Source organism: Ctenopharyngodon idella, chromosome 17, assembly GCF_019924925.1.
Source record: "Ctenopharyngodon idella isolate HZGC_01 chromosome 17, HZGC01, whole genome shotgun sequence".
Classification (NCBI taxonomy): domain Eukaryota; kingdom Metazoa; phylum Chordata; class Actinopteri; order Cypriniformes; family Xenocyprididae; genus Ctenopharyngodon; species Ctenopharyngodon idella.
In genome coordinates this window covers 20,004,131-20,024,651 of record NC_067236.1, presented here as the reverse complement: position 1 = coordinate 20,024,651, position 20,521 = coordinate 20,004,131, and the positions used below count along the sequence as shown (strand labels likewise).

At 34.9% G+C, this 20,521-nt stretch overlaps 1 protein-coding gene across 2 annotated transcripts in view; it reads left to right on the top strand.

The window, feature by feature from the left end:
• ptpn21 (protein tyrosine phosphatase non-receptor type 21) overlaps nt 1-20,521 on the top strand; it is a 32,658-nt gene that overhangs the window by 531 nt on the left and 11,606 nt on the right. The window contains exons 2-15 of one of the 2 annotated variants that reach the window (XM_051867360.1): nt 670-967; nt 5,068-5,237; nt 5,318-5,415; nt 9,496-9,563; nt 9,658-9,728; nt 11,248-11,335; nt 12,177-12,265; nt 12,853-12,940; nt 13,435-13,514; nt 14,431-14,538; nt 14,930-14,990; nt 15,403-15,481; nt 15,749-16,632; nt 17,939-18,490. In XM_051867360.1, the coding sequence (XP_051723320.1) occupies nt 788-967; nt 5,068-5,237; nt 5,318-5,415; nt 9,496-9,563; nt 9,658-9,728; nt 11,248-11,335; nt 12,177-12,265; nt 12,853-12,940; nt 13,435-13,514; nt 14,431-14,538; nt 14,930-14,990; nt 15,403-15,481; nt 15,749-16,632; nt 17,939-18,490 (2,616 nt within the window). In that variant the 5' untranslated portion in view covers nt 670-787. The remainder of the gene's footprint in view (nt 1-669; nt 968-5,067; nt 5,238-5,317; nt 5,416-9,495; nt 9,564-9,657; nt 9,729-11,247; nt 11,336-12,176; nt 12,266-12,852; nt 12,941-13,434; nt 13,515-14,430; nt 14,539-14,929; nt 14,991-15,402; nt 15,482-15,748; nt 16,633-17,938; nt 18,491-20,521) is intronic. The other variant, XM_051867361.1, reaches the window with a different exon arrangement.

Here is a 20,521-nt window from a genome sequence, read left to right as displayed (position 1 = left end):
TTTGACACATTTGTGGGCTTTTAAATGGCCTGCTCTGTTTTGTTTATGTTGTTTTTGTTCGGTGTCATTAATATATGGACCATAATATAATGAATAATTGTTCTATTTATAATAAATAGCCCATTTTATAATTATAAATATTATGAATGTATATTAGCATGTGTATAAGGTTAAGTCATTGTGTGAAATTAATTTAGTATATGTTTGCTCTGATTATACTAGTTTTATTTGACTGATTGTTTCATAACTATATGAATTATGTTATTAATCTCTATTATGAATCAAGTTTTCAGTTTATATAAAGGAGCAGGCTGATTGCTGCATCATTTCCTTTTTTTCCATGTAAATTTGTTTCATGTCATGCTTCTAAAATAGGTTTTAATAAATGCGTTTATTAATATTAATTAGCCATGACATGGCATTTTGTAAATCCACAGAAGTGTTGTTTATGGAACACACACTAAGTTAATATTGCATTAGTATTAGTCATATTACTAAATGACAGATGAATTTGGGTTCAAACAATAAAAGATATGGAAAGCGTAAAATTTGGTAACCTTTTTCTAACTACGCATACTTTTTATTTGCATTGTTTTTGCCTTTTATATGTGACCCACCGCTGAGCAGATAAATACTGCTATCACTGTAAATCTGTTTGTCTTTATCCAGGGACTCATGTGTTTGTCTTGTGGAGCCCTGTATAATCCAGCACCTCTCCATGGATTAAGCGCAGAGAAAAGCTGAATCGAATCATTCTGCTCGAGGAAGGTCGCGGCACCGGTTCAACATGCCCCTTCCGTTCGGATTAAAACTCAAGAGAACCAGAAGATACACGGTGTCCAGCAAAAGCTGCCTGGTCACCCGCATACAGCTGCTCAACGGCGAGTATGTGGAGTTCACGCTTTCGGTGGAGAGCACGGGCCAGGAATGTCTGGAGGCAGTCGCGCAGAGACTCGAGTTACGCGAGGTAGGCTGCTGGACGTCCCCTGGCTACTACTTGGTTTAATCTGGTCGAAATCACCTTAACACACCATGGGCGTGTGTTTATTTTAGCTCGCTGGTGCCGTCTGGAGTCTAGGCTATTCTAGGACTGCAACCAAAATGCTGTCAAACACCCTAAATGCGTGTGTGCCAAGAATTCAGCCTGGACTAAGTGCACTTTGTTTGTATGCGGTCTGAATGTTGCTGCAAAGTCAGATTATCATATCTAGATGTAAATCGCCAGATGTTGAATGAGAATCACCCAGTACCAACTCATGAGAGTATATACTGTGGCTTTTAGTAGCCTAAAGTTCACTAGAGATTTAATCAGCGGGAACTAATTGTGTGCTTGCAGGATTTTAAAAGAGTGAGATTAAAGCAGAATTATGAGAGTTGCATATTAGAATTGACAAAATATCAACACGTCCAGTTCGGCATCAAGATTGTAGGTTATAAGTATATGAATGCTAAGGTGAAGTATATTTTGTTTCAGATTTTTCACCCATTTTGGTAACACTTATACAATACGGTTGCATTTGTTAACAGTAGTTAAAGTATTAGTTCACTTCAGAATTAAAATTTAATAATTTACTCACCCCCATGTCTTGAGGTTTTTGAGGAAAACATTCCAGGATTTTTCTCCATATAGTGGACTTCACTGGGGTTCAACGGGTTGAAGGTCCAAATGTCAGTTTCAGTGCTGCTTCAAAGAGCTTTTCACGATCCCAGACGAGGAATAAGGGTCTTATCTAGAGAACCCATCTAAAAAAATTAAAAAAATTATATACATTTTAACCACAAACGCTCGTCTTGCACTGCTCTGTGGTGCTCCACGCATTCCGTAATAACTAGGGCTGGGTATTGGCACAATTTTCACGATTCGATTCGATTTCTATTCACATGCTTTCGATTCGATTACGATTTCGATTCGATTCAATTCGATTCGATTATTTTGGATGTAGTATATCAGATACAATACATGGCGCATTTTCTAGGGGAAAAATCTCTCAACTAATGCTGTAAACTACACATGGGAGTCAGTTGGTACTACATTACTATAATATTGTTAAAATTAACTTATTTATAATTAACTTATTTATATACAAACACTTAAATTACACTCAATGATGTTTTTTATAATAGCTAAAGTTTAGAATTACATAATCATATTTCTACTCCAATTCATTTTTTTGAAATATAAACATTTAAATTGTGACTGTCATAACTGATCTATTCAAACATGCATTAAATATTGAAGAACATTAAAAATGATAATGAATATGTAACGGTGCATAGCTATATTTTTCACATAGCTGACTTTCTAGAGTTCATTTTTCTAGCTGACTAATGAGTTTATGGTCACTGAATATGTTTTTCTGAGGTAAATGTGACGTTACGTGACATTGTTTACAAGCTGTTTTATTGACGTCTTTCCGAGGTTGAAACACTGATTGAGCGATTACACGAGACATGATACGGATTTCAGTAAGTTGTACTGTATATTTTAACATACCTTCAGATGTTTATTCATGTTTATATCGCGCTGTAACTGGTATTAAAGCGGAGGAGAGGATGTTCACATGCGCTCTGTGCTGCCGCTTCTCTTTAACTGAGGCGCTAAAGCGATCTGTCACATCACATTAAGGAGCGCCAAAACGGTATTTATTTTTTGAATTTCATAATAAGATGGATGTCATTTGAAATCTGAGACTTTGCTTCATATCAAAAGTAACAAAGCACAAAGATTTTGCGATTTATTGGATGGGAGGTGCTACATGTTCTGTTCATTCATCAACTGAAAATAGACTAGACTAATCGATTCTTGGGATTTAAGAATCGATATCGGTTCGTAAAAATGAGAATCGATTAAAATCGTGAAATCGTTATTTTTTACCCAGACCTAGTAATAACGTTAGAAAAGTCGGGTGAAAGTACCGCGGTAGGGCGAAAAACTCCATCTCATTTTCTCCTCAAACTTCAAAATCGTCCGACATCGTTGTTTTACCTTTTTTGTAAAGGTCGTTTGACTTAATCTTTGCACGTTCACTTTGTAAACACTGGATCAGTATTTCCGTCTACGTCACGTGTGACCTTTCCCACGCAGCATGATTACATAATGCGTGGCACATCACAGAGCATTTGTGGATAAGTATATAAATTTTAATTTTTTTTTAGAAAATGGCCGATGGTTTCTCTAGATAAGACTCTTATTCCTCGTCTGGGATCGTGTAGAGCTCTTTGAAGCTGCACTGAAACTGACATTTGGACCTTCAATCCGTTGAACCCCAGTGAAGTCCACTATATGGAGAAAAATCCTGGAATGTTTTCCTCAAAAACCTTCATTTCTTTTCGACTGAAGAAAGAAAAACATAAACATCTTGGATGACATGGGGGTATATTATCAGGAAATTTTAATTCTGAAGTGAACTAATCCTTTAACTACATTAGTTGACATGAACAAGCATTCATTAATCTTTGATAATGTTAATTTCAGCCTTTACTAATACATTATTAAAATCAAATGTTGCATCTGTTAATAGCTAACATGAACTAACAGCTAACATTAAAAAAAGATTAATAAATAGTGTAATTAACAAATTTATTGCTCATTGTTAGTTAATGCATTAGATACCATTAACTAATGGGACATTATTGTAAAGTGTTACCCACATTTTAATCATCGTTTAGCTACATTTTTTTGTAGTTTTAGTCCTGTGCTTTATGAATTTTTTTTAAAAGTAATTGCAAATATTGCATGCATGTAGTCTGTGACTAAATATGAGTCACAAGAACTGCATGCACTGCATAATGACTATATGAAGTAATGTGGAAAAAAATGTTGATTAAAATAGTTTTAAATAAAGTATAGCTTCATCACACTGCATGTCAATGGTTGAAGTGTGTGAGTGACTTAATCAGCTTGTTTAGATTTTGCAAGTTTGAGCTTAAAGCAGAATAAATTATAAAAGCTGATTTTAGCATTTAAAGTTAACAGATATAGTGTCCATTTTTTGTTCCACATCAAGATTTTGGGTTAATTGCATATGAATGCATAAGATGTGTAAAGTGTATGTTTTATGTGGTGTAACTGGTCACTCATTTTAATTACCATTCAACTATTTTATGGATCAATTATAGTGCTTTAATATGAATTTTTGAAAGTGGAAATACCACATGCATGTAGTTTAGGACTTAATATGAGTCTGCAGTAAAAGTTTTTGGAGCATAATTAATTGAAAAAAATGGTAACACTTTAGTTTAGGATCCAATTCTCACTATTAACTAATTGCTTATTATCATGGATATTACTAGGATATTGGCTGTTTATTAGTACTTATAAAGCACATATTAATGCCTTATTCTGCATGACCTTATTCTACATCCCATAATCCTACCAGTACCTAAACTTAACAACTACCTTACTAACTATTAATAAGCAATAATTAGGGGTTTATAGAGGCAAAAGTCATAGTTAAAAGTTAGAGAATAGTGAGAATTAGACCCTAATCTAAAGTGTGATTGAAAAATATTTTAGCATATAAAGTTAACAAATAACAAAGTCTTTTTTTTAAATATAGATTTTAGGTTAAATGTATATGAAATCATAAAGAGTATTTTTTTAGATACTGTAGCTGGTCAGTTTTTCACTTGTTTTAGTCACAATTTTAGCTATTTTTGCAGATCAGAGACCATCGTGCTGTGTGACATGAACATAAAAGTAGAAATATTCCATGTATGTAGTATTTCAGTTAGTTTGAGCTCATAAAAACCAGCATGTGCAATTAAAGGGAATTGCATAAATAGTTTTAGATTTAGGATTTAGTTAGATTTAGATTTAGATTTAGTTTAGGATGTCACACCACAGGACAATGCGGTCAAATATCCATTTCCAAACCAATTTCTTGAATTGTTTTAGCTGCAAATCCTTTGCCAAAGAGTCATCTTAGTCAAAGCTTTGAGAGTATGTCCAGTCTTCACCTCCAGAAAAACTGTTTTGAAGTCAAGCTCATGAATGTTCGCCGGCCTCCTGGCCTGTTGTTTCTCATGAGTGAAAGAGCAATCAGTGAAATTCTGTTCATTCCCCAGATAACGTATTTCAGCCTGTGGTACTACAACAAACAAAACCAGCAGAGATGGATTGATTTGGAGAAACCGCTGAAGAAACAGCTTGACAAGTACGGACTGGAGCCGACCGTTTACTTTGGGGTGGTGTTCTACGTGTCGACCGTCACCCAGTTACAACAAGAGATAACCAGGTTAAGGACAAGAGTATGACTGAAAATGATCACATAAGTGCTGTTACAACGCTTTTACTCACTTCCTGTTTTTCACGCAGATATCAGTATTATCTCCAGCTGAAGAAGGACGTTCTCGAGGGGAAAATCCCATGCTCCATTGAGCAAGCCATCCATTTGGCCAGCTTGGCTGTGCAAGGTATTTTTTTTCTCTGATAATATGTTTGGCATTTCAGGTATTTAAATATACTGAGATATTAGAACTGATGCAGGTCTAATGCGGCGCTGCCCCCGTTTTCAGATGATTTAGTTATCATTAATCTTTTGTGTGGGCCATTTGTAATATTAATATTCTCTTCAGTTGGCTCCATTTTGAGAAGTTCACTCAAAAATAAAGAAATGAGAACATACAGTGATTGTGGTGGAGTTTGTCAAAAGTTTGGAATAATTGTGATTTATTAATGTTTATTATTAATAGAAGTTCAATGAACAGCATGTAATATAATCTTAAAAGTGTTTTTACTCTCCATTTTGATAAATTTAACATGACTTTGATGAATTAAAATTATTAATTTCTTTTTATCTTGTCTCAAACCTTTGAATTGTAGTGTGTCACGGTTTCTACAAAAATATGAATCAGCATAAACTGGTTTCAACATTGATAATAATCAGAAATGTTTCTTGAGCAGCATATTAGAATGATTTCTGAAGGATCATGTGACACTGAAGACTGGAGTAATGATGCTGAATCACAGGAATAAATTACATTTTAAAATATATTCACTTGGAAAATAGTTATTTTGAAATCCATTTTATTAATTCACAAATTCTGTTTTATTTTTATTTTTTTCCAAATTCCATTTTTTCTATTTTAATTTTTCTGGATTCCGGTTTTTTTTCTGTTTTAATGTTTTTTTTTGGACTCCATTTTAATGGTTAAATTAAATTTTAGTAATCAAAAAGCATGTCTAATTAATTGAAATCATGAAACTTACACAATTTAACAATTTATTAAAATTTTATCATTTTTAAATTGAAATCCGTTTATTTTTTTTTACCAAATTCTACGTTTTCTGTCAGTTTTTTGGATTCCATTTTAATGCTTTTAATTAAATTTTAATAATCAAAAAGCATATCTAAATAATTGAATTCATATAAATGACAACATTTTATTACTATTATTTTAAATGTAATTTCTATGAAATGTTTTGCTTTTTCAGAAATTCTGTGTTGGGTATTTTAATTTTTCTGGCAATCAGATGAAGACATAAAACATTCATTTATCTTTAAATCATATGACATTAAACAAACTTTTTTTGTCAAACAAAGTGCTGCACAACAGAGCTTTACTGTTAAAATTAAAACATGGAAGAAAAATTGTGATTATTTCTTAAAGAAAATAAAGTTTTAATAAGTTTTTATTATTATTGTTATTAGTGTTAGTATTATTATTAAACTGAGATGACTAAATTCTACTGAGATAGCTAAATTCTACTGTACAACAGTAATGTATTTCTGTCACAATTTCTTCAAGTTAAACCGAATTTTATTTTGATGGGTTTAAGTGAAGACCTTTTGAGTTATGTTATGACGATAGTTTTCTCAAGTGAAACGGTAAAATGCCCATGAAGTGACTCTCAGAGCGGCTCTGGAGATGAAGTTCATGTGTTCAGAAGATGAAAACACCGCGAACATCACGCATGCTTCAGTGTGTGTCGGGTAAATGAAACCTCGCGTCTGCGCCATTCATTCACACAGAGACAAGCAGAACATGCAGGATTCATATTTAAATAGTCTTTTTGTGGTTTAATATTCACAGACACTAGTCTATTTCGCAATTTGATTTAAGTGTACTGACATACTTTTTATTTATTCATCAAAAATTTGACAAATTCTGTGACATTCAGCGTTATCCAGTAAATTCAGTTTATATGACTGGATTACGCGATTCCGTCCGTGTTTTCTACAGCGCGGAAATCTTATGGCCCTAAAATTGTGATAATATTTTGCAATATTATTGTTTTTACTGTATTTTTGATCAAATAAATGCAGCCTTTGTAAGCAGAAGAGACTTCTTTCAAAAAATCGTAATTATTCCAAACTTTTGAAGTCATATTTAGGTATTCGGTCCTCTAAAAATCATGTCTATTTTACTCTTTTAATATAGTGTGAAAGGTGTTATGAGACTCAATCATAACTTGATGTTGCAAGAGAACATTTGCTTTAACATTCTTGAGATAACACTTAGCCAGTGTCTGGTTCATGGGTCCAGATACTCCATCATGAAGGTACGGTTTTATATTACTACAGGCTGTAAGTCTAGAAAATCAGAGCACCATATATCAAGCTGTGCTGCCAGGCTCGACTTTACCCAACACAAGAATCTCGTACGCTGATATATCTGGCAGCACCAGTTACTGGGCCGCTGTTAACATCCCTCACTGTCACAACCAGATAAAATAAATCATGTCCCGACTGCATTTGCACTGTCAAAAGCCCTTTGTCTTCACTCGGTTTGTGTCATTTCGATGAGGCGAGGAGTTATTTTTGTGCACCAACATTGCTGTGTAAGGAGGCTTCACCCGATGGTGATGCTTGGGATTGTCGGCATAGCTGTGAACATTTCTAACGGGCTGATTAGACATGCTGTTAATGTTGAGCTACTACAGTTACAAAGGCTAAATCGATTCCTTTCATAACAAAACGTCTCTCAGCTTTTCTAAATTTAGATGTGCTATTGCCCTGAATGTTGCAGATGATTTTGCAAGAGTGTCAACTCACATTTTACATTTTAAACCCAACATCTAACTCATAACTTCAGTGCATCGTCATCAGTAAGATAAAATAAAATCATTAAAAAAAATTTACTGGTGTTTTTGATAAGTCAAACATCTCTATTACTAGATAGGATTAGAGACTTTTATAAATCCTTAATAGTAAGTATTAAACTCGTGTGCATTTTCAGATAATGGCAGTGTTATTTTAATATCATTGAGATACTATTATAGTTTTCATTAATATTTAGGTATTCAAGTGTGTAGTGCTACTTTTGCGAACTAGTCCCAGGTTTTTGGCCCGATCGGAACCAAACCAGTGCAGCGAGATTCTTATGGTCAATATTATCAAACTAAAGTTGAAATTTCATTTCACGGTCCCTAAGGGCCGCCAAAACATTCAAAGTGAGCCACTTTTACTAAAATGGCTATAACCTGTAAACGAAATGATATTTTCACCAATCTCAGCACACATGTAAGAGCTCATTCTGTGGTCGTGTGAAAAAGGACTTGGAGACGCTATTACAGGAAAAAAACATGAAAATGGCTGTAACTACTTCATCGTTAGTCCGATTGACTTGAAAATTGGCATGCAGTTTCTTTGTTCAAGGTGCCATGATTGTCTATGAGGACATTGATGCATCTCAAAAAACATGTCCGCCATCGGCCAATGAGTTTTGAGCAGCTATCAGATAAGGTTAATGGAGGCTGAATGGAACGAAACTCTGTGGGTCGCGTTTTTCACGTGTGTAAAGGATTGTGTATCACGTGATTTTTCACGCACGACATTCATACCACATGGTAGAACTCCTCATTTTGAGCAACTTTGCCTCTAGGACCGCTGCTGTCCACCGAATCATTCGTTAAATATTGGAGATTATTTCAAAAACCAACTTTGGCGAACTAGTCCTAGGTTTTTGGCACAACCTTGATAACTGTTAAAAAGCTTTATAAACCATGTATTTCCTATAGTAAATTGCCTGTATTGACTGTAAATGGTCATTTCCATCTAGGATTGAGATGGTTACAGGGCTTGCTAAATAAAATATTTAGTAATTAAGCATGTGCTTAAAGGCCTTAAAGCGCTTGAACCCCTGATAATTGCTGCTTGCAGCTATATTTTGAATTGATTTTATTTTTTTAATCTTTTCTGTTTTCATTTTAATTTAAGTTAGTAATTTAGTTGTGTTTTTGACATTTTTATTAGTTTTTTTTTTAATGTCTGTATAGTTTTGTTAATTTTATTTATTTTAGTACATCAAGTTAAACCAAATGAAAAGTTTAATAAAGTAAGAAAGTTTAATATTTTATTTCAATTAACATATATTTCAAGTAACAAATGCTTTTTAGTTGACTATAATAACCCTGGATAATGTACATCTAGTTGCCTTTTTAACTGAAATATTAATATTAATTTATTATTATTAAAGAATCGGTGTCATGTTTAGTTGGAGGGCAGGCTTTTTTAATCAAACACTAAACACAAGTTTATCCATTTCTTTCAGCTGACCTTGGAGATTTCAATCGATATGAATCCCAGGAATTCCTTCAGAAAATTGTGCTTTTTCCAATGGTGAGTAATCACTGAACATTTCGGTCTCTATTTTTAAAAACTACATGATTTTTCATAAGCCCATTCATTCTCTCTGTTTCTCCTCTGTTCTCAGCCATGGATCCAGGACGAGAGGGTTGTGGAGGAGGCCACTCAAAAAGTCACCATGCTCTATCAAAACTATCGGTGAGAGGCTGTAGTCATCTGCGAAATGTGCTTATTTTCCCATTTGGAAAAGATTGAGATAGTTTGCCACAGTTTAAGGAAGGTTCAGTGAGGATGCTTCATGATTATCAGATGTGTTTAGATGGTTCCTGTTAGAGGATTTCAAAGGCAGCTGTCAAATGCCTGACATGACTTATGACCAGACTCTCTGCTTTGGACTCAGAAAACCATAAATGCTCTTGGTTTTCCTGCAAAAGTTCTTTTGAACTATCCTTCAGAGCAGATTTGCATGTGTTTGACAGATTAGGGCTGGGACATATGTTGAAATATTTGCCACATTTTGTAGAGTGTTGTTATCATGCCGTCATTTTACGCCGGACTGCTTCACAAACGAGGGTCAATTCAATGCTGGATTTGCACAAAAGATTAACATGACGACACATGCTAGTGGATGAGTTGAATCAACTCCACAGCAACTACATAAATTTATCCACTAACCATTCAGAAACGTCTAAAAGTTGTAACTTCTTCCTGAGTCTCTCCATCAGTGTCGACTCCGGTTTGAACAATGTAAGGCTGAACACCGTTCCTGACAATCCTCATTTTGGCTGCGTGAGATTCTCCAGCTTTGTTGTTGTTGAGCAACCGAAGCGCGAGCTGTTAAAGCTCCGCCCTCTTCTTTGCATTTAAAGGAACACACACAAAAATGGCGTGTTTTTGCTCACACCCAAATAGGGGCAAATTTGAGAAGCTATAATAAATGATCTGTGGGGTATTTTGAGCTGAAACTTCACAGACACATTCTGGAGACACCAGAGACTTATATTACATCTTGTGGGGCATAATAAGTGCCCTTTAAATGGGTTTTAAAGGGATAGTTCACCCAAAAATGAAAAATCTGTCATCATTTACTCACCCCAATGATGTTTCTTTTTCTGTGGAACATAAAAGTAGATAATTTGGGAAATGTCTCAGTATCTTATTTTTTTGTTGTTGTTCATACAATTGAAGTCAATGGTAACCAGAACAGTTTGGTTACCAACATTCTTCAAACAGCTGATTCATTAAGGAATGAAGTTAATGGCTTTCTTTATGAATTGGTCATTGATAAATTGGTTCTTCACCTGATTGGTTCAAAACGCGATTTCATTCAGAAATGTTGTTCGAAAAGTGCTGCTCGGAGATGCACACATGGTTCTGCTCTGGTTTTATATGTAATATTTTCGCTGGCAAACTTGTGCAAAAACAGACTATATTGTCTAAAATATAACACAATATGAGCTTCTTATTTATGGAACTGTTGTGTAAAATCTTATCACATTTGTACTTATGCTGGCATGTCATGCAGCTAAAATATCTTTTACTGAGTCTTGGGAAAAATCTATGTAAGCATTGCAGTTCTCTGACGTTGTTTGTTTTTGTAATGCACCTTAAGAATGAGGAAGAGTCTGATAATCGTGATCAGATGACAGGCGCATTGTTGAATGTGATCTTTGTATCTCAGAGCTGATGTTGTGTGTGTGTGTGTGTTGTTTCCCAGAGGTCTGTCTGCTCCAGAGGCGGAGTTACTCTACATGCAGGAGGTGGAGAAGATGGAGGGCTACGGTGAGGAGAGTGTCCAAGCGAAGGTAAATCAGCAAATAAGAGCCCAGATCTGTTTTGTGCAATTCAAAACCACACACAGGGAAATATATAGTTTGCCTCGTAATAGATTCCCTTGAGACATTTTGCATTATGCAGTACATGATGTCAAAACAAGAAATATATAACAAGTGCACAAAATTAATGCATATACTTAAAGGGTTAGTTCACCCAAAAATGAAAATTCTGTCATTAATTACTCACCCTTACATTGTTCCAAACCCGTAAGACTTCTGTTCATCTTCTGAACACAAATGAAGATATTTTTAATGAAATCTGAGAGATTTCTGTCCCTCCATTGAAAGTCTGTTCACCCAAAACTCTGACGCTTCAAAACGTTCATGAAGAGATTGTAAAGTAAATCCAGAGTGGTTTAATCCAACACAATCACTTTATGTGATGAACAGATTTAATTTAGGCTTTTATTAAACTGCTTGATTCATATGGATTTATTTTATGATCTCTTTATGAACGTTTTGGGTGTAAACTATCTCTTTAAGAAATGAATGACAGAAACACAGTTCCATAGCAGTAAATGACAGTGAAGGAACTTCTGAACAAATTTATTATTATTTTCAGCACTATTACTGTTTATCACATATAAACAACCTCTAAGAGTTACACTTTGGTATTAATCTGCTTGTCAAGAAAGGTGTGGTATTATTTTTCTAAGACTTTTTTCGTCACGCAAAATTGTAGATAATTTGAATTAACTACAAAAAGAATGGCTAATAATCATTTTAAGCTATTCACAGTCATTTAATTGAATAAATATTTCATGCTACTGTATTTTAAGCTGTTTTTATTTCCTCCTGTATATCTGAACAGGACACTCAAAGCACAGATGTGATTATCGGCTCTTGTCTGGATGGGATTTTTGTCAAGCACAAAAATGGGAAGGCACCTCTCATGTTTCGGTATGTGTGCATGTAACATGCTTTTGTGTATTTTTTGCATTCATGCACAAGGGCTGGTGAATATATTGAATATTTGTGATGCATTTATGATGATGAGCGACGTTAAATCGTATTTTACAATAATTTTTTATTTGGCTGTTAAATTTCTTTGACGTTTCGAATCAGTCAACAATGTTTAAGGAAATCTGTCCATGGCATGTTTAGTAAAAAAAAACAAATATTATGTAGCTAAATTTAGCTGCTAATTACAATGTTTTATATTGCTGCATATAGTAACTAATCTTACTTGTGGTAATGTAGTGAAACAAAGTGTGCAAAACATACTGTAAACTAGATTTTTTTCTGTATTTTACTTACATTTTTTGATTGTCCTCATCAACAATGGCTGGTTGAAATTTTGCTTTCTCTTATTGGGGAATAAATCACCCTTTTTCAGAGCAAAAAAATAAACAAATATAGAGATTTATATCAGATGATGTCCAAACTAGTATTCAAAAGGCCGTTCGTCGTCCAGCTGTATCTATTGTGTTTTTTAGGTCGTATATTGCTGTCGTGTGTTTGACTCGAGCTCTTCATTGTTTCTGCAGGTGGAATGACATTAATAATATGACTCATAATAAGTCCTTCTTTGCCCTGGAGCTCGCCAACAAAGAAGACACAATCCAGTTCCAGACCGTAAGTCTCCACCTCATCTCAGATAGTTCAGATGCTTTTCTTTGTCTGAAATAATTGAAAGGCTTAATCAACCTGGAGTTATGCTGCAGTCTTAAGAATAAAGCTTCTTTATTGGCATCAATAAAAGAACCTTCAGCATCCATTGAACCTTTTAAAAGCACAAAAGCTTGTTTTAATATTGGGAAAAGGTTTTAAAATGTTTTTCACAGTAAGGAAAAGGGGTTTTAAGAACTGACCACTGAACCACAGCTTGAATGCCAAGTATGTTTACACACACACAAGGAATTTGTCTATGGCATCGCTGCAAAAAACCCCTCTTGGAAACTTTATTTTTTATCACAGTGTATCACAATAATGCCCGTGTGTGTCCATTCATTATAATGAATAGATCTGTAGCTGGCCTCTAAGGAACGCCACTCATTTAGGCTCTGAAACACACGAGTCAATGTCCTAGCCTGATTTGATTTAGTAAAAATGTTCTGGCTCTGTTTCAGGAGGACATGGAGACGTCCAAATACGTGTGCAGAATGTGGCTGGCGCGACACAAGTTTTACAAAATTAACAACAGCAGTTTGTAAGTTTATGTGTGTTTTCTGTCGTGTGTTTGTTTTTGTTTGGGATGCACTGATTTTGGCCAATACAATTTAAACAAAAAAACAGCCATATAGATACCACTTCATTTGTTTCTTTCCTCTAAAAACTAGTTTTATTGTTGTAATGTTGTGACTAAATACTCAGTCATTACTAGATTGGATTAAAGGCACAATAAAAAGAAAACGTTTCATAATTTAAGAAAATCATTTAAACAGTGTACACTACCATTCAGAAATTTGGGGTTAGTAAGATTATTTAATGTGTTTTGAAAGTCTCTTCTGCTCACTAAGATGCCGTTTATTTGATCAAAAATAAAACATATCAAAATGAAATAATATTACAATTTAAAATGGATGTTTTCCATGTGAATATATGGTAAAATTTAATTTATTCCTGTGATCAAAGCTGAATTTTCAGCATCATTACTCCAGTCTTCAGTGTCACATGATCCTTCAGAAATCATTCAAATATGCTGATTTGCTGCTTAAGATACATTTATGATTATTATCAAGTTAAAAACAGTCGTGCTGCTTCATATTTTTGTAGAAACCGTGATGCAACGTCTGTTTTCAGGATTCATTGATGAATAGAAAGTTCAAAAGATCAGCATTTATTTGAATTTTAGAACATTATAAATGTCTTTACTGTCACTTTTGATCTATTTAATCCATCCTTGCTGAATAAAAGTATTATTTTATTTTAAAATAAATATTTCAAAAAACAAATGGTTTATGAATAATTCTTTAAAAATTTTGCATTGTATATACATGCATATGGCCAATTGCTGATTATGTTAATGTGATTAGTAATTGGCCGAGTAAAATAATTGGCTGCTACATCAGTGCATCTGTAGTTTTGTGTCTCTTTCTCTCTTTCTGTCCGTTTACTGTCTCCAGAGAGCTGTCTGATGGCCCGAACTCTGAGGGCTCCCAGAGGTCCATTCTCTCTCTTTCATTTCCTCGCTTTCCAACCCTCTCTCGTCCCTCTGTGCCTGCTGACAAGGGGTGAGCACGACTGCATGAGGGCGCGTCACTGCTCAGAGCCTTCTCATGGGCTACAGAGTCTTCTCATGGGCTACAGAGTGGCGGGAAATTCCTGATTTTATTGTTAATTTAAAACAAGATGAATTACAGACACTAAATCAAATACTACAATATTTTATAAATATTTAACTTTTTTTTTTTTTTTGTACAATTAAATATTGAGAATCTGTGTGAAAATATATTTAGTTGTCATGAAAATGTCACAATGCAAAAATGCAAATTCAGTGCAGAATTTACCCCATTGCTTTTGTACCATAGTGAACCGCTGTTTATGTGAAAAATACAAACTTTGAACTTTATTGCTCTCTGGTTTATTTCAGCTTGTCTTTTATTGTTTTGTGTTTTATTCCAGACAAACTCAGCCCGCTCCTGTAAACCCCGTGAGGCGACGGTCCTCGACGAGAATGTCTCTGGTCAGCATTATACCAGTTATTCATGAACTACACAACAGTTTTGCAGTGGAGCTTGTTCTGTAGGATGTTTCTGGAGTTTGTTAGCTCTGCATGATCTCATGTGATTTACTGTAACTCTATTCCAAAACCAAAACCAAAACCTTTTAAGGCAGCATTCTAACTGAAATGAAACCTTATGAGCTTTATGATAATCTAACAAGCATATATATATATAATATATATATATATATATATATATATATGTATATATGTCAATTTTTAATATAATTATGTTGGCTAACTTTGAACGGTTCATGCTCTGGGTGTTCCTATATGATTTATAATACTGTCTAAGGAGGGAGTTCACTAGTTTTGAAGCAGTCTTAATGTGTTCTGCTGAATAATGCTGCTTTTGTTTTGGTTTATGATGCAGCCAAAACCACAACCGTACATGATGCCACCTCAGATGCACTTTAATGGCCATTACACCGAGCCGTACACGTCTTCGCAAGGTAAAACATGCTGAAAATCCTGTCCGTTCTCACTGCAAAATTTGCATTTTTGTCCTCTTTTCCATTACAAATATCTAAACATTCTTCTATCAAGATACAAGCAAAATGACATAAGATATTAAGTCTTGTTTTCTGGAAAATATATAAAAATTGAAGGGTTAGTTCTGTAATTAATTACATCAATTACATGCCAATAAAGCTAATTTGAATTTTACTGAAAAACAAGACCTTAAAATGCTGACTCGACTTTTCTGGTATTTCCTGCAGATAATCTTTACATCAACAACCAGAATGGGTTTTACTACCATTCCCAAACCAGTCTGGACCGCTCTCCGCATGAGTACAACGGACGTATCCGGAACGGCAGCGTTTACAGCGCCCAAAGCACCAGCTCCCTGAACAATCCACAGCACTACTTGCAGCCGTCGCCCATGTCGTCCAACCCGAGCATCACAGGAAGTGATCTCATGCGGCCGGACTACGTGCCTTCCCACCGCCACAGCGCCCTAATCCCGCCGTCCTACCGTGCTACGCCCGATTACGAGACGGTCATGAGGCAGAAGAACCTCGGTATGATCCCGCCCGCCGAGCGCCAGAGCCACTCCATGAGGAACCTCAACATCAGCAACTCGTACGCCTACAGTCGACCCGATCCGCTCGTGTACAGCCAGCCGGAGATCCGCGAGCATGGAGCGGGCCAGTATCCGTTCCACCTCAACTACAGCTTCCACAGTCCCTCTCCGTACCCCTATCCCACCGAGAGACGGCCCGTGGTGGGCGCCGTTAGCGTCCCCGAACTCACCAACGTCCAGCTCCAGCAGGCGCAAGAGTACCCGGCGCCCAACATCATAAGGAATCAGGTGTACTGGCCGCCACCGCCGTATCCCTACCCTCATCCTCGACCCGCCAACAGCACGCCGGATCTGTCCCGTCACCTCTACGTCAGCAGCAGCAACCCGGATCTCATCACGCGCCGCGTGCACCACTCAGTGCAAACCTTCCAGGAGGACAGTCTGCCCGTGGCGCACTCGCTGCAGGAAGTGAGTGAGCCTCTCGTCACGCCTCGCCGTCCTCACATGCACAAGCGCAACTCCATCGAGATCGCCGGGCTGGCGTACGGACTGGAGAACATGAGGCTGAAGGAGAGGAAGGCGAGTCGTGGGACGTTATACACATTTAAAATTATTTTCAATAGCATTTTGTTAATTATTATATAATTTATATAAAATAATTTATATTATTATATTATAATAATCCATGTTTCTAGATTGAACTATATTCAAGAGAATTGATTTTTTTTTTAATTAATTTAATTTAATTCATGTGACGTTACACACATTTAAAAATATTTTCAATAGCATTAGGTTATTTTATATATATATATATATATATATATATATATATATATATATATATATATATGATATTAATAACATAATATTAATATAAAACTTAATTATAGAATTAATGTTTATATATTTATATTAATGTATTACATATCTATGATTCTAGATCAAACTATATTTAAGAGAATTTTTTTTAATAAATTTTATTCATATGACATTGCAAAAATTATATGCATTTTATATAATAGTAGTAATAATAAAATATATAATTATAAAATTTAGCGATCTGATTCTAGATTCAAATATATTTGAAAGAATTTTTAAAATAATATAATTTTTTTAATTTGTGATGTTATACACATTTAAAATGATTTTAACAGTGTTTTGCTGATTCTTATACAATTATACATATTTTTTTATTTATATTTATTTATAATTATATCATAATTCTAATAATTATATAATTCATAAATATTACCATCAATCTATGATTCTAGATTTAACTATTTGAGAGAATAGGTTTTTAAATAAAATTAATTTTGATTTTTGTTACGTAATAAACGTTATTTTTAAACGTATTACTATTTTCAACAGCATTTTGCTAATTCTTAATTAATATCTAATTAAATAAGAATCCTTATAATTATATAATTAACTCTAATTTAATCAACTAGCAATCCTCATGTTCTAGATTGAGTTATACTTGAGAGAAAAAAATTTTTTAATTCGCTGACATTTTTTTTATCCATCAACTACCCATGTGTCCATCTTTTGTATGTCTTTATTCACATATAAACACACAAACATTCTTAATAATTAATTTATAATCTATATAATTAAAAATCATAAATCATATAATTAATTCTTATATAATTATCTAAGATTCTAGATTGAGAAAATGTATGGATATTTAATGTATCAACTTCAGTGAGACATTTAAAATTGCTTTTGCTAATTCTTAAGTAATATATAATATTTATATAATTATATGCTAAAAATTATAATTTTATTCAATTGTTATTAATAATCTAAAATTCTAAATTGAACTATATTTGAGTAAATATATTATTATTTAATAAATGTATTGACATTTTTTGCATCATCTACCCAGGTATCCGCATCTGCGGCCGAGACTCCGCCCCCGGTTGCCCAGGCGATGACCCCTACAGCATCTGGCCCTGACATCAATGTCGTCCTGGATGTTTCGAAGTCTGAGGACGTGGTCATCAAGGAGGACGTGTTCTACGGCCACAAAAAATCCCTGTCTGACGCCACGATGTTGGTGCACAGCAGCGGTGAGGAGGAAGAGTTTGAAGACGACAGCGGCCGTCACACACCCCAGTCTCAGGATGCGGTAGGTGGTCCTGAGCATCACATGACACCGCTGGAACGGTCACTCGTAGATCCGCCCGCTTATCCATTCAGCCACAGTATGGACACGGTCCCGACGGGCCCTCCCGCATACCAGGCCCATCCAATCATCCGCAAACCAGAGGACATGGGGCAGCTACCACCTCTTCGAGAGCCCGGACACATGATGCCCTCGATGTCAGAGGGGGATCTGAGCGGACAGGGACGCTTGAGACAGAAGAGAGACGTCTATAAGAGACCTGTCTCTGATGTACCACCTGCCAGAAGGAACATCGATGGCCTTCCACCAGCAGTAAGTGCACTTAATGATCAGATTTGAATCAGAATCACTTGGATCACCCAAAATTGAAAATTATCCCATGATTTACTCACCCTCAAGCCATCCTAGGTGTATATGACTATCTTCTTTCAGTCAAACACAATCGGAGTTATATTAAAATATATCCTGACTCTTCCAAGCTTTATAATGGGAGTGAATAGATTTTGAAGCTCAAAAAAGCGCATCCATCCATCATAAAAGTACTCCACACAGCTCCAGGGGGTTAATAAAGGCCTTCTGAAGAGAAGCGATGGGTTTTTGTAAGAAAAATATCCATATTTATAACTTTATAGGCTATAATCACTAGCTTTCGGTAACGTCAAATCAAAGGCTGTGATAATCAGAATCCAAATGAGATTTATCGGACCCAGGAATTTGTCTTGGTGACGGGATATATATATAAACAAAATAGGCAAAATAGACAAATTTGTATGTACAAATGTGCTTTAAACAAATTTAACAGGGAAATGTAAATTATTTAAATTATTATAATGTGACTTGTAGTGTAAAATAAAATTTTTGTTATAATTATCAAATTAATTTGTTTTACAGTACAATAAAGTCCAGCTACAAAGTCTAAATAAAATACTAACTAAAAAAGATTAAATATTTCATCTGTTTACTTCATACCTGCAAACTAGTCGCTTTTCAGCGAAATTCGCCGTTTTGAATCAAAATATGTCATTTATGTGAATCGTGTAGATTTTTTTTTTTTCGGAGGTGTCACGGTGAGTTTGCAGGCACAATAAACCTCTCAAGAATCGAAAATGGGCTACTTTCCCATAGACTGGAGTGAGACCATAAATGTGTCTCGAGCTGTCGTGATCTTTTTTGGTGCTCTGTGGTGTGACTGACACATCGCTGTAGCGCTTCAGTTCAAACAGAGGCAGAGCGCACATAAACCGATCATCTCTTCCGCTTTACAACACGAAATAAACATGAATGGATGTAGGATGAATGAATACCGAAGGTATGTTGAAAGATGTAGTACAACTTACTGAAATCCATATCATGTCATTAGTAACGTTAATCGATCAATCATTGTTTCAAGCGCAGAAAAGCGCCAATAAAATAGCTTGTCACATTTTCTGTAACGTTTACCTCAAAAAAGCCGTTCAATGTCAAAAAACTCGTTAGTCAGCTACAAAAATGAACTTAGAGAGGAGCATTTTGATATATATCCACTGTGACTATAGGCCATTGCATATTCATGTACTTAACATGTGCTTCAGTACTGGATGTATAAAACCGTTTTATGACGGCCACCATTTAAATGTTTAGGCCGATATTAAAAACGAGTAGAAACATAATTATGTAATTAAAAATGTATTATAACGTTATTATAAAAACTTATTTATGTGTAATTTATATGTAAGTAGCTTACAAATCAATTAATTTTAACCTTTATTATTATTATAATGATGTACCAGCTGTGGTTCCCTGTATAGTTTGCAGCATTAGTTGAGAGAGATTTTTTTTCTTTGAGGAAATTTGCCATGTACTGTACCTGATAGGCCCCAAATTAATCAATATTGAATTGAAGGTAATCAAATCGAAATCCAATTGCATGCTTCTGAATCAAAATCGAATCCTATTGTGAAATTTGTGTCAATGCCCAGCCCTAGTGTCAATATTGTTTTTGTTTTTTTTACTTGAAGCAAATGTTTTTTCCATTTATTTTCTTGTGGGAGTGCACCAGAATGCTTAGTTTATATGTTAAAATCACAAAAAGATTCTCCTGGGGGAGGATGCCCCCACACCCCACTTTGGAGTTTGCAGGTATGTTACTTGCACGTCATATGACCATTAACCGGCATCAGAGAACCGTGAATAGTTGGGTATCATTTGAATTTTAACTATTCCGATTCTGATTCAAATTCTTATCGATTTCTAATTTCAATTCCAATAATGTTAAAAACAAAAAAAAAAAACTTGGATATCATTCTCATTTATTCTAAGTCTTATTGCAAAACATTTCATTGAGGCTGAATAACATCAACAAAA